At 36.7% G+C, this 13,524-nt stretch overlaps 2 protein-coding genes across 4 annotated transcripts in view; both read right to left on the reverse strand.

Annotated features, from left to right (window-relative positions):
• Positions 1-1,977, reverse strand: part of LOC103481264 (disintegrin and metalloproteinase domain-containing protein 11) — a 37,496-nt gene extending 35,519 nt beyond the window's left edge. The window contains exons 1-2 of one of the 2 annotated variants that reach the window (XM_008436649.2): positions 1,623-1,977; positions 1,363-1,505 (exon numbers count right to left, since the gene is read on the reverse strand). In XM_008436649.2, coding sequence (XP_008434871.2) covers positions 1,363-1,505; positions 1,623-1,680 — 201 coding nt within the window. In that variant the 5' untranslated portion in view covers positions 1,681-1,977. Of the gene's footprint in view, positions 1-1,362; positions 1,509-1,622 lie in introns of both variants that reach the window. The other variant, XM_008436646.2, reaches the window with a different exon arrangement.
• A 2,753-nt stretch (positions 1,978-4,730) lies between these two features.
• dbf4b (DBF4B-CDC7 kinase regulatory subunit) lies at positions 4,731-13,440 on the reverse strand. 2 transcript variants are annotated; one of them, XM_008436652.2, is made up of 12 exons: positions 13,361-13,440; positions 11,467-11,626; positions 11,172-11,351; positions 10,247-10,297; positions 10,097-10,166; positions 9,753-9,817; positions 9,573-9,609; positions 9,450-9,495; positions 7,615-7,734; positions 7,388-7,523; positions 7,188-7,312; positions 4,731-5,944 (listed from the first exon to the last, which is right to left on the reverse strand). In XM_008436652.2, the coding sequence occupies exons 1-12, from the start codon at positions 13,363-13,365 to the stop codon at positions 4,831-4,833; spliced, it is 2,109 nt and encodes a 702-aa protein (XP_008434874.1). In that variant the 5' UTR covers positions 13,366-13,440; the 3' UTR covers positions 4,731-4,830. The 2 variants fall into 2 exon arrangements, with proteins under 2 accessions (XP_008434874.1, XP_008434875.1); XM_008436653.2 differs by having other exon boundaries at positions 13,310-13,432.
• Positions 13,441-13,524: the final 84 nt, after the last annotated feature.

Raw genomic sequence — 13,524 nt, forward strand, 5'->3', positions numbered from 1 at the left:
AGGAAGTCTGCACTGGATTTGGTGTTCACATTCGGTATAAAATCGTAACTACTTTTGATTATATGCATCTCATTAAACATGTAGCACACAAAGAGTCATAAAACATCTATTAGTGAAAATTGTCTTTTATTGTTTCAGGGAATAAAACAGACAGGAATATGTGATAAATCCTGGGAACAATTAGCAAATCCCACTGTTCGTACTTGCAGAGTCATAATTAGACCAATTATGCCAAAYAAAAACTTCTATGTTTTATTTGTAAAAACACAGAAAAAGAGCGTTTTTATTTATTTCTATGTATTCATGGAACATCTGAATAACTCTGGTTTAACATGGTAAAGAATAAACTAATGTCTGCAATATAAATTTAATAATAATACTGTTTTTTTCATGTAATAAATTGATATTCCATGACAGAATCACACCAGTGGTAAGTGAAAATATTATTTTTTTGTTATTTATTTGAAAACTATGTTTTTATTTTAATTTTTATTAAATTTCCACATCAGAAGGAAACATACACATCTTCTTTTCTGTTACCTGAAGTGCACAAAGTAAGGATATTTGTATGCCTAACTACATATTATTAGTATGGATGCACGATATATCGGATATATCGGCATCAATATCAATATAGAGCGATAATAGTAAATTTTTAACACATCGGTATTGGCACCATAAACAAAAATGAGCTGATATCAACAAACAATATTAATTTCCATCTTGTTGCCTTTTTGTAAAGGTGTCARAAAAGTAGATGTTTTGGAAGATATATATAATATCGTCCAAAACATATTATTATGTAACATAATATCGTCCAAAACAAAATATTGTTTTGGACGATATATATATCATCCAAAACAAATATATGTTTTGGACGATATATATATAATATCGTCCAAAACATCTATATTAATATCGGATATTGATCCAAATTTTTATATCGATGCAACCCTAATATTAGCCTACAAAATTCAAGTGTAGCATGTTCTCTTATGTCTTTTTTAATCCTGCAGTTTTGTTTTGTAATTTCTGCCACTTCCTGGAGAACACTGATTTCTTGGTTGTGTTTTCATCAACAAAATGCGCTGATTAGATGAAAATAATGGTGTGGTTCATTTGTGAACACAGTTGTGTATTAACGTTCTTTGCATGTGAAAAACAGATCAAATTTCATGCATTTTTGGCCCAATAGTTGTTCCATACACAGGGATGTGCGCCCAAAACCACAAATTATTGTTTGTTTACATAGATGTATGCGCTCACATCAGTTTCACTGCACATTCAGACTGGTTGTACTGCTTCTGAGCAAAACTGCATGAAAAGTYGGGGTGCTAAAACATATATGAGTCTAAAGCTCACCTGCTGAATGCCATCTGGCAGGTTTCTGACCCGGGTGTCCAGGTGACCGTGCAGCAGCTCCTCCTCTGAGTGGATCTGTTGCAAGAGCCGCTTGGGTTGGACGACCTCCTCTGCAGAGGGCAACCTCACCCATTCCCCCACACCTGCTTGGAGGACAAACCAAAATAAAAAAACTGCCCCAAAACAGCCCATTTATCTCCGTTTTTAATTAGACGTATGTGCAAAAATGGTGTGTAAAAAAAATAAATCCACGTTGTTACCTGTCTCGGCGTACCTCGCACAGACTGCGGCGAACAGCAGGCATCTCACAGGGATCATGATGCTCACATAGTCCCAGTGATTTCCTCGGAGCTGCGCCGTTAGATGACCCGCCAGGAGCCGAGAGGAGCGCAGCGGGACTGATGCTGAACACGACAGCTGCTTTCCTCTTCTCTTAAACGCGACGCCCGCATTTCGCAGAGACCGTCGCCACGGTGCGCGGGGTGAAAACACGCGGATGGGGTTTCCTAAAAACGCACCTGTCTGGCTTTGCGCGCGTGCTGCTTCGAGAGAGCAGGAGTCCGCGCGAGGAGCCTGGAGAGACGAAGCACGTGGGGCTTTACGTGCTCCCGCCCCCCCCCCCTCCCAACCCTCCACCCCGACTCTACGTGGAGAGACGAGCCCTGATGAGTCTGAAACTACAATCACCTAAACATGATTGACAGAAAGGTGGGCTTGACCAGAACGTCCCGGATGAACTGATTCGCCAAAACAAAAGCACCAAGTTACCATGGCAACCAGAGGAAGCGAGGGCACGCCAATCTGAATATCAATAGAGAAAAAGGGAGAGTAGCCTAAATGTCCGCCAAAAAGCTAAGAAATATTGAGATTAATCACAGAAATTGTATTAAAAAAGAGGTAATTTCTTAGYATACGTTTAAAATTTGCTAGAATAAAAAAATCTAAAATGTTGAGATTAATTTCAGAAATTTTCTAGAAAAAAAACGTGGAAATGTCTGAGTTCGATCTGTTGAACATTTGCTGGAAAAATGTCAACATTTTAAATTAATATCAGAAAATTTCTAGAAAAAGCAAAGACATTACTGAGTTTAACCGCTTGAAAATTTACAGAAGAAAAAAAAAATTCTAATTTTAAAATCAATCGCAGAAATTTTCTAGAAAAAACAAGAACATTTCCGAGTTTGAAAAGTAGAAATTTAGCTCGAAAAAAAAAAACTCAGGAATTTTGAGATTAATCTCAGAATTTTCAAAGAAAAACAAGGAATTTCCTCAGTTTCATAAGTCAAATTTGCTGGAATAAAAATTTTTAAATTCCTAAATTTCTTTGAGACAATTTTTGTGTTTACTCATATTTTCGACTTTCACTTTTGCAATAAAATGTTACTTTTTGCACCACGTGTTAAGGCCAAAAAACAAGAAAATTTATGAGTTTGGAAAATCAAAATTTTACTTGAAAAAAATCTGGAATTTTGAGACTAATCTCAGAAAATTTCTAGAAAAAAACATGTAAATTTCTGAGTTTGATCAGTTGAGGATGTACCGTTCTGGGAAAATCTGGGAAAAAAATAAAATTTTGAGATTACTCTCAAAATTCCTGAGATTTTACTCGTACATTTTTGACTTTTGCATAACAATTTTACACTGGGCATATGCTGCCGATATACGTCTAGAAARTACAATAAAATTTCTTCAAGCATTTTCTCAAGTAAAATTAAAAAATACAGAGCCGTAAAAGTACTGCAAAAAGCTTTTTTCCAGAAAGATTACTCTTGTAAATAACTCGAATTTACTGATATTTGATAGTGGCAAAAATAGTAAAAATAAAATGTTTGATAATACTTTGTTTTTGATTTAACAATTGAAATTTATCGAGACAATAAATAAAAATCCATATGATAATGCTTTCACGGTAAATTCCCATCCCTTCAGATCTGGAAAGTTATGGACTCTGGACGCAGAAAATGGGGATTAAATACCAAATATTGTTGATATTAAACCCAAACATTGTTGATGCCAGCAGGAAGTTGGTCCGGTGAGCCAACAGGACGCATCGACCTGCAGCTGCCCTTCCTTTCACCTCCCACTTCTTCTCCATCAGCATTTGCTTAGATGAAGGGCAAATAAACGCCTTTGTGGCTAAAAACATTTATTTWAAAAAAGACACTGTACAACTTTTAAATTAGATTTCTACTGGAGAACAACTAAACTAAAAAATGTTTTTAAAAAATCCAGCACAGTAGTGTGAAATATCCTCTGGCCCACCTTCAGACGTTAATCTGACACTTTGTGTCGTCAGCCGTATGAACGCCGCCTCGCCTGTTGGACCGTCCGCGTCTCATGTGGGACCGGATCCAGGCGCAGCACTTACAGTAATTGAGTGAAGCCCGCCTGCCCTTTCAGAGAGCGGCCTCATTAACGTCTCCAAAGCGCCGCGTGTTCCCGGACAGAAATACTGAACGGACCGCAGTCAGCAAAACAAACCGAACCTCACATCAGGGTCCAAACCGCAGAGAACCAGGAAGAAAGGGCGGCGCGATATTCACAAGAAAATCGGACTTTTTTATCGTCAGAGTACTCCGATTTACGATTTTAATTTATTTTTCAATTAAAAGGAAAAAGAAGTTAAAAATACATGAATAAAAAAAAAGTGTTATGGAGTATTAGGGCCATATTAATATTAAAAATAAAATAAAGTTACGAGAATGTCAGAATTTTTAGAATAAATTCATAATGAGACTAAAGCTGCAATATTATGATAATAAAGTTTAAATACAAGAATAAAGTTGTAATTGTACAGTAGTTATATTTCAAGAATAAAGTAAATATTTCGAGAGTAGTCGTACAAAAATAAAGTCAAAATAAAACAAGAATAAAATTGTAATACGGCGAGAAGTAATTCGTAATATTACAAAAACAAAGTCGTAGCGATAGTCAAAATTTAAAGAATAAAGTTTTGAGAATAAAGTCATGATATTTGAGAACAGTTGAAATATAATAGATATATTTCCAAATTAAACTCAATATTATGAGAATAGTTAATGATTCCAGAATAAATTAATCAATTTTATGACTATTTTGGTAATGACGTTTTTCTTGTATTATTTCTACTTCAGTCTTGTACAATATTATTCTTTTAATTTTTTCATTTTTGTTTTCTAATAGTGACCCTAATACACTGTTGTAAAAAATAAATTACTAAATATTTTCCAAAAATAAAATTTTCAAAACCAAAAATTTGATTAATTGATAAAATTGATTTAATTTGCCCTAAAAAGAACGAAAGAAAAAAAGTTTAAAATCATAAATTCAAAGAGGCAATAAGGAAAAAAATGTTACGTAGCCCCTTTAAAACAGTAACTTTATAAACTCATAAAACTTTAAATCTTAAATATTTATTCAGTGTAAAAACATTTGACATTTCATCAAATCCATCCAGTTACTAAAAACAAAAGTTTAAAACCCAACAACTCAGTGCTGAACCTCAACAATCTGCACCACAGTTCTGGAAAACGTCGCCGGGTCGACGTCCTCGCCGCACAGCGCCGCCGGCTGCAGGACGGTGTGCAGGTGCGACTCGTAGCTGCTGTCGTGCGTCCAGGGACACGGCCGGTGGAGCAGCTCCTTGTCGAGCTCGCCGCTCACCCGCGGCGCCGGCGCCGACAGAAGGCCGCGGTCCCAGTCGGAGTCCGACGACTCAGCGGCGCGCATTGCCAGGTCCGGGATGAGCGCCGGCTCGATGCACTCAGAGGCAGAGTGGCGATGCGAACGCTCAGCGTCTCGATCTGAGATCGCAGCTGGAGGTTTGTCGTCGTCTCCAGGGAAACCGAAATCTGCCGAGTTCATTTGAAACAGAGTCGGTGTGAAATTCTGAGCGAAAGAGACGGAAAACGAGCTGAGCGTCTCAGGGAAACGTCGCCGTACTGGATCAAACRATAAGCGGTCCACAGCGTCCRCCATGTTGTCAGTTTGTGGTTTCAAYGGGAAGCGTSCGTTCTCGGCCGTCCTCCTCCTCTTGCTGCTCCTGTGTTCGGGGCTGGCCGACCTGCAGCGCTTCCTGGGGTTTGGTGCCGCGGCGGACAATCGAGGGAATGAACTCCATCTACTCGAAGGCCGAGTGGGAAACTTTACACCCTTTTCTTCCTCCAAACCATCTGAAAACGCAGGAAGTAACGAAGGCAGGGGAAGCGCTGACCCACAAGTCTGTAATCCATGAGTTTCCTCTGCGCTAAACTTCTGAGGACTGAGAACAGGGGGATCTGGGTACGGGCTGTGCGGATCCATGATGCTGTGGGAGTGGGGAACCTGTGGGCTGAGAACCGGCGGCAGGGAGTACGGATCCGGAGCGTCCGGACAGGACGTGTCCAGCTGTTGGTCCAGAGGCTCAATGGTGAGGACAGGCATCGTCGGGCTGGACGCCTCAGGCTGGACGTGTCTGTCAGTCGGGTCAGATGAAACGTTTCGGCTTGTAAATTTTAAATCTGCTTGGTTAGAATCGTCTCTTTTGAGGTCCTGAACAGCGTCCTCCACTTCAGCATCGGTACAAAGTTCTAGTTCATCGACAGGCAGAGGAGTCGACGCTCGACTGAAGGAGAGAAATAAAAAAAGAGAAAAGTTGAGAAAAACTGAAGAACTGTGGTTTAAAAATGTCAACTGTGTTTTACAAAAGTAAGACGGGGGATTAGGGCCTCACTAAAAAAATAAAACAAATTAAAACTATGAGAATAAAGTCGAGGCTTCCCCCAGAAAACTTGCTAAGCCTGGTGGTGGGGCGTTAAGGCAGCCATTCATCCAGCGGCCCGCCGTGTTTTTGAGTTAAAAAATGTTTGAAGTTGACAGGAAGTTTGAAAATATCACTTCATAATTATGTATTTTTGGAAGATTAATACCTGAACACCAACTATAAAGTCTTAAAAAATGCAGACATTTTAAAAAGACTTAATAAATAAGCAATGCTGAGCCTGGTGGCCCGCCAGGCTAATAATACACTGAAGGAAACCCTGAAACTCATAGTAATATTAGAATAAAGTCACGAAATTAAAATAATAAAGTTGTACGAGAATAAAGCCGTAGTATTATAGTCTTACAAGAATACATTCGAGTACAAAGTAGTTTGGAAATGAAGTGGTTATATTATGAGAATAAAGTAAATTTACAAATTCATTCTCATGATTTATTGTTTTATTTTTCTCATTATCGCCCCAATACTTTGTCGTACAAAACTATTCATACGTGTTGAACATTTGGACCTTTACAACTGCAAACGTCAATCTAGATTTCTGTGGTTTTATTGATCGGGACAATAAAACCCTGATCACTTCTTAGTACTGGAGTATTAAGGACCGATAGCCGAGTCCGTCACAATAATCAATTAATCGCATGAGGAATTAAAACGAGCTCTCATCTTAAACACCAAAAATAAAACAACCAAAAACAATCAATCAAAATGAAACAAAATAAATAAAATGGATTATGAAGTTTTTGTAAACAAAATTTCCTTTCATAAGAATATTAATAATCAGAATGGAAATCATTTAATTCATGATGTGATTAATTGATTAATGCAACAGGCTTCCTGCGAGAAATATTTATTTTATATTCCTTTACAGAGATGTAGAGAAAAATAAATAGATTCCATTCCATTTTATTTAAGGAAAACAAATCTATGCAACATTTCCTATTTGATAAAAATGCTGCATTTTCCTTCCACAATTATGTACCAATATATATTGATCCATCACATGAAAAAAACCCAACAAACGCAGTAAAAAGGTTTAGAAACAAGTAGATATTTCGACACAGAGCTGTAAATATTGGTGAAACTCTACCTTTGTTCTGGCTGCTGAGGCGGGTTTGGGTCGAATCCTGGAAGCATCGCAGCCACAATCTGATCCACGGATTTGTAGTTCGAGTCGTCAAGCACAAACGAACGGTGCGCGTTCGACTGTAAATGCTGCAACGGCAAAAAAAACTATGAAAGCTGCAAAAAATATGAAAACAGAAACAAACCAAAAAGAAAGACTCCCACCTCCTCCAGATTCGCAAACGTTTCACGACAACATTCGCAGTAGGAAGCGTCTTTTCTGCGCGGCCGCCACGGGGACGGGTTGCAGCTCAGCTGGGTCGGGGATTTTTCCTTTGAGTTGTTTTCAACTTTATTTTCCCTAAATACAGATAGAAAAACTAAAGTAAACACCAAAAACTGACGGGACGTGGTTAGCGGTTTAATGAAGGGTAGATTATAAAAGAACAAACCTCTTTTTATCGTTTCCTTGCCCAAACAGAGGAGGAGGAGGAGATTCGAAGGGACTGAATCGACCCAAGAAGTACAGAGAAGGAAAAGCCACAGACTGCATGTGCAGAGGCTTGTACTTCCTGGTTTTGTTGCAAAAAATAAATAAGATAAAAACACAAAATAAACAACAATGCTTGGACTTGTATTTATTAAATATTAATCTATTCGTCCTGAGCGACGTCCTGCTTTATTAATTATTTTAAATAAAATTTAGAAGTCCTATTTGCACTTTCTGAACCCTTTGGAAGAAAGTTTGTTGCAGTTTATTTCTAGATGACCTGCTTAATGTGTCAGTTTTAGTTTCTCTGTAATTTATTTTAGTGCTATACTCCTAATTGCACAGACAGAACAAATTAAAGTTGTGTTGTTTTTACATGTTTTGGCCAAATACGTTTGCAATTCAGTAGATTTATATCTGTGTTTAATAAAAAGGAAATTGTTAAGTCAGTTCAGTACTGAACCTCAGATATCGGTATTGGTATCGGAACAGGAAAACGTGGATCGGTGCATTCCTATGGAATAATCTGGGGAAAAGGCTGCAAAAATATTTCTGTTCATTAGAGGAAACAGAAAAAAAGGTGGTTTGTATGTGACGGCTCATCTGGCCCCAGCTGGGCTTCCAGATCTAATGGGATCGCTTTCCAGACATTAACCAGAGCACTTCAATTACTTAACGAGGGGCCAAATGAAAGGATGTGTTCGCACATGGAGATCCCCTGCAGGAATGCATAGCAGCGCCTCATCAAAAGAAATGGAATACGCCTCAGCGGCGGCCCCCTGGGGAGCGGCTCCTCCGGGGTTCGTTCATCACGTTACATGATGAGACCTCTTAACGAGTTCAATTAGGAAAGTCAGCTGGAGTGAAAAGCAGCCTGACTGAAGGACCCAGTGTTACTTTGGTTTCTGCTTAATTTCACTACATTTTCCTCAAAAATGTTTTTAGGATCTTTTTTCTTGTTATTGAGATATACAAAAGGGGAAATGGTAAAATATTTCCAAATGCATTTATTTATTTTTAGAAAAATACACTTTTTAGTTGCTTTTGCTTCAACATAATTTTACTCGACTTCTTAAAAAATATTTTTGAGGACTTTTTTTTTGTCTTTAATTGAAAATAAAAAAGGAGATTGGTGAAAAATGTCTATTCTTGGGAAAAATATTATTTTTAATTACTTTAATTTCAACATAACTTCACTTGTCTTCCCCCCAAAAATATCATGGATGGATTTATTCTGTTCTTTTTAAATTGAGAATTGCTAAATGGGACTTGGTGAAGTATTTTCATCTGTAGTTTAAAAAAATATATACTTTTTAGTTACTTATGTCTCAACATAGTTTCACTTTAATCTTTTTTGTTTTTCAAAATGAAAAATTACAAATGTGTTGTAATTTGTAATTACAACACATTTGTGTGTAATTACACAAATGTGTAATTACACACAAATGTGTGTAATTACACATTTGTGTGTAATTACACACAAATGTGTAATTTGTGTGTAATTACACACAAATTACACAGTAAGTGAATTACTTACAAGTAATTCACTTGTAAGTCACAAGTGAATTACAAGTGACTGTAATTCACTTGTAATTCAAGTGAATTACAGTCTAATTCACTTGAATTAGACTGTAATTCAAGTGAAATGCACCACTGAAAAACACAATATTACTTTTGTTTCGAGATAATTTCACTTGACTTCCCAATTTTTTTCTTTGAGAAAAATACATTTTAATTCTATTCTAGTTTATTTGAATGTATATGTATATATAGACTAAGCGAAAAGGAGAAACTCACCGGTTTGCGTCTTCAATTTTAAGATACGGAGCTCGTAAAGCTGTAGCTGTGATAAAAACAATCAGAAAATATTACATTAGCTAGTGTAGAGTAGACATATGAAACTGGAGAACAGATACTAACCTTTGACAGCAGGCACACTTTGTTTGGTGGATGACTTCTACACAAATATGAACAAAAACGTATCAGAGTTCAGACTTTAAAACACATCTAGACAGGTTTCTGCTGTTAGAAATATATGAGCAATTGTTTTCAGTGCACTTATATGCAATCTATAAGTTTTATAATATTTTCTTTTCTTACTTCAGGCCTTTTGGGTTTAGCGCTGAAGCTCTCTCGACTCAAATGCTTCAGATATAAAAGGACATCTGGCAGCAAATTAAGGAACAACAAACTACCAAACTGTAGCAACAGACACATTTTTATAATCAACTATTTCCTTTAAAGGTGAAAATCCTGGGGAATCTGGAAAACAATAATATTTCACATTCAAGAAATCCAATTTATGCATTTTTTTAGGTTGACAAGGAGGATAATTTCAAGAATTTAAGACATTTACTGACAGACTGCTTCAGCTGTGATGCAACAGATTGTGGCGCCACCTGCTGTAAGTGCTGAGTACTGCATGTTTCCACTAAAAAGGATACCGTCCACATACAAAATCTTGACCCCCCATGAACACGCGTTGGACAACACGCTGCTCCTCTGCTGCCGCTCCTGCAGAAAACACCGAGCAGAATTCAACACTTTACACAAATAAAGGCTTGTTGAAATTTACTTTAATTTTGTTTACTTACGTTGTTGCACATAGCTTTTTCAAGAAGAGCCTTCCCCCGGCTGCCACAAGCCTGAGGAGACAAAACCAGCTCACATGTGCAGTAAAGTACGCAGCATGATTACCGTTTATTTCAATGCTACAATCACGACTTTCAGTGTGTTTTGTAGTGATTTTATGCGATAAACCAACACAAGCAGGGGCATAAAGGTAAAACGGGGAAAAAAGAAAACATTGTTTTCTTCAAAAAACTCTGAAAGGTGAAGAATGCATTTTTAATCAAAGCTCGAAAAATGTAAAAAATAATTTAGAGTGGGATTTGTTTAAAAAAACTGAAACAATCAGAGGGTTTCAGGTGTGGAATAATTGTTATGAGATGTTAAAACTGTTTTTCACTATTTAAATAAAAAATTATAAAAATCTCTTGCTAAACAAATAAAATAGTGTTTGATTATGTTTTCTTTTATGAATTTGTCTACAAATTTAGCTTTTAGAAAAATATACATTATATAGATTCTGCTGCTTTGATTTTGATGATGCTTTAAGTATTAAAAAAGTGAAGATACGATCCAACAACTATTTTTAGTCCACGCTTCATGTTCTTGCTATTGACAGAAATTTAAATATAGTTTGTTATTTCTGCACTTGTTTTGTTTGGTCAGCATTGTGTGTTTTTTTATTTTTTGACTTGTGCATGGATTGTTAAAAATGACTAAATGAATAAATAAATGAATATATAACATGCAATATAAAAGTAAAGAGTGTAACACAAGTGTAGATTTGTATTTGTAATTTTTTTCCTCTTTCTACTTCATAACTATGTGCTACTTTGTGTTGTTCTATCCCACATTAAACATTACTGGTTTGGCCCAATTTTTAAAGCTTATGAATACATTTGCAAACTGCATTTCATGTTAGTTTGTTTGGAGGCTAGAGGAATATTTTACCCCCAGTCGAGGATTCACAGGTGGCTGTTTGTCTTTGCTGAGGCAATTATCTGGCTTCTTCATCAGATGCTGGCTTCCTTCGTTTGTCCCTTTTTCTTCACCTTTCTTCTCCTCTTTTAGACTCTCCTGGCTTCCAGTCACAACAAAGGTGACATCTTTATGCAGGAAGCTCTCAACCTTCTTCAGAAGAAAAAAAACAGAACATCAGTTTCTGCTCGGATGGGACATTTTATAAAATAAACTGGTGCATTCCCCCCACATCATCTGCTCCTGTAGGATTTTCATGCATGCTCACCCCTCCTAACAGAGGAATGACCTCCAGCAACAGGGTGGTTGAGCGTTTCTTCACGTTGTCGAGGTAGAAGGTTTTCCCCTCCAGTTTCTTGTCTCCAGCACAGAGTCGGCCGAGAAGCCCTCGCTCCTTTGCAGACTGTTGAGGCTGCATGGCCGAAGCGCTGCAAAGGAGTTCACCGCAAAGATTTAGATTGAATGTAAAACATTGACTAAAAGTGTAATATGAAACCTGTCAAAAACACTGAGTTTTCCTCGATGTATTATAAGCCTGGTGGGCCACCAGGCTTTACTTGTGCCCCCACCAGGCTAAGCATTGCTTATTAAGTTTTTTTTTTTTTTCAATGTTTGCATTTTTTAGGACTTTATAGTTAGTGTTCAGGTATTAATCCTCTAATTTTTCAATAACACATAATTATTAAGTGATATTTAAAAATTTCCTGTCAACTTTAAACATGTTTAAACTCAAAAACACGGTGGGCCGTTGGATGAATGACTGACTTAGCGCCCAGCCACCGGGCTAAGCAAGTTTTCTGGGGGAAACCTTGATAAATATAAATACCTTCTCAGTCAATGTTTTCATAAGCCCATGTCAATTATGTACGGTCCAATTTGAAGTGCAAAGAGTAAATGCATAAATACTTTATTGATTATTTAAACAGGACAGTGCACATTAATAAACGTACAATGTTTAGCAAAATGCTCATTTTCATCCATAGTCCCATACTCGGTATTAGAGTTGGGCAATATAAAGTTTTATCACGATATTTTGCAGTTCCATTGTGGTAACAACAAAAACTTTTTATTACATCTCTTAAGTAACTACAGCTCTGGAGAAAATTAAGAAACCACTTAAAATGATCAGCTTTTCTGATTTTACTTCTTATATGTTTGAGTAAAATGAACATTGTTCTTTTATTATGCAAACTACTGACAACATGTCTCTGAAATTCCAAGCAAAAATTTTGTTTTTATTTGCAGAAAATGAGAAATGGTCAAAATAGCCAAAAAGATGCAGTCACATAAATTAGTGTAATTTGTATCAGTAACTCTGTTTTCAAATTTACCGGCATTTATTGATGCTTTTGTTGAAAAAAGTGTTGGGGGTTTAAATGTTACTAATTGGAATTCAAAGTGTTAAAGATAAATCAAAACTCACGAAACGACACCAAATGTACCACGACAAATAACACACAACTCCAAGGATAACGCAAAAAATAAATATACTATAACTTCCTGGAGCTTAAGCGGTTTGGTATCTTGTCCAAACTCAATAACTGAACTTGGAAAACATTATTTTCCCCTTTTGATTGATCAGTTTACCTGCTGAACAGAACATTAAAAAGAAAAGTTTAAAGAAATACGATAGAAATCACTTTGCAATTTTCAAATTGATGTTTAGAAGTTTGAAAATGAGTAATGATAATTTCCAAGTAACCATTTAATTTGACAAACCCACATTTACAACACATTTTAAAGCTCTAATGTACCTTTTGAATAAGAATATAAATGTCGATTTGCCTTTGTGGGACGAAACATCTACAACTGTGTTCTAATCTTTCCTCCCATCTAGAATAACTATTAGTTACTGCTGACTTTTTACTTGCTTTCTCCTCAATGGTCAAACTGGGAGGTTTTTATTCTAATCAATCGAGAATTACGTCTCAACTTATATCTTTTGAATTTTATTTTACTAACAACAGCGCAGCGCATTGACTCGCGAGCGTTAGCTGGCCTTAGCTAGCTTAGCTTTGCTCTCAATACAGACGGAAAACGTCTCAACTTGAAACACGGCTTCACATTCAAACATACACACATGTAGTTACTAGATAAGACTGCGTACGTACGTTTAGTTATGGTCCTTGAAAACGTTTTGCGGTGAAAAGTTATCCATTTACCTCATTATGAGATGCTAAAAACCCAAACCGCCGCTTTTTCGAAAACAACGGTGACGTCACATCCGGAAGTTATATTGTGGACATAGTGAAAGCGACTTTAATTTTCTCGATTCACATGTTTGTATTTATGCATTACATAGATTTCAATCAATACATACTAACAT

This window comes from Poecilia reticulata, linkage group LG19 (assembly GCF_000633615.1).
Source record: "Poecilia reticulata strain Guanapo linkage group LG19, Guppy_female_1.0+MT, whole genome shotgun sequence".
NCBI lineage: Eukaryota > Metazoa > Chordata > Actinopteri > Cyprinodontiformes > Poeciliidae > Poecilia > Poecilia reticulata.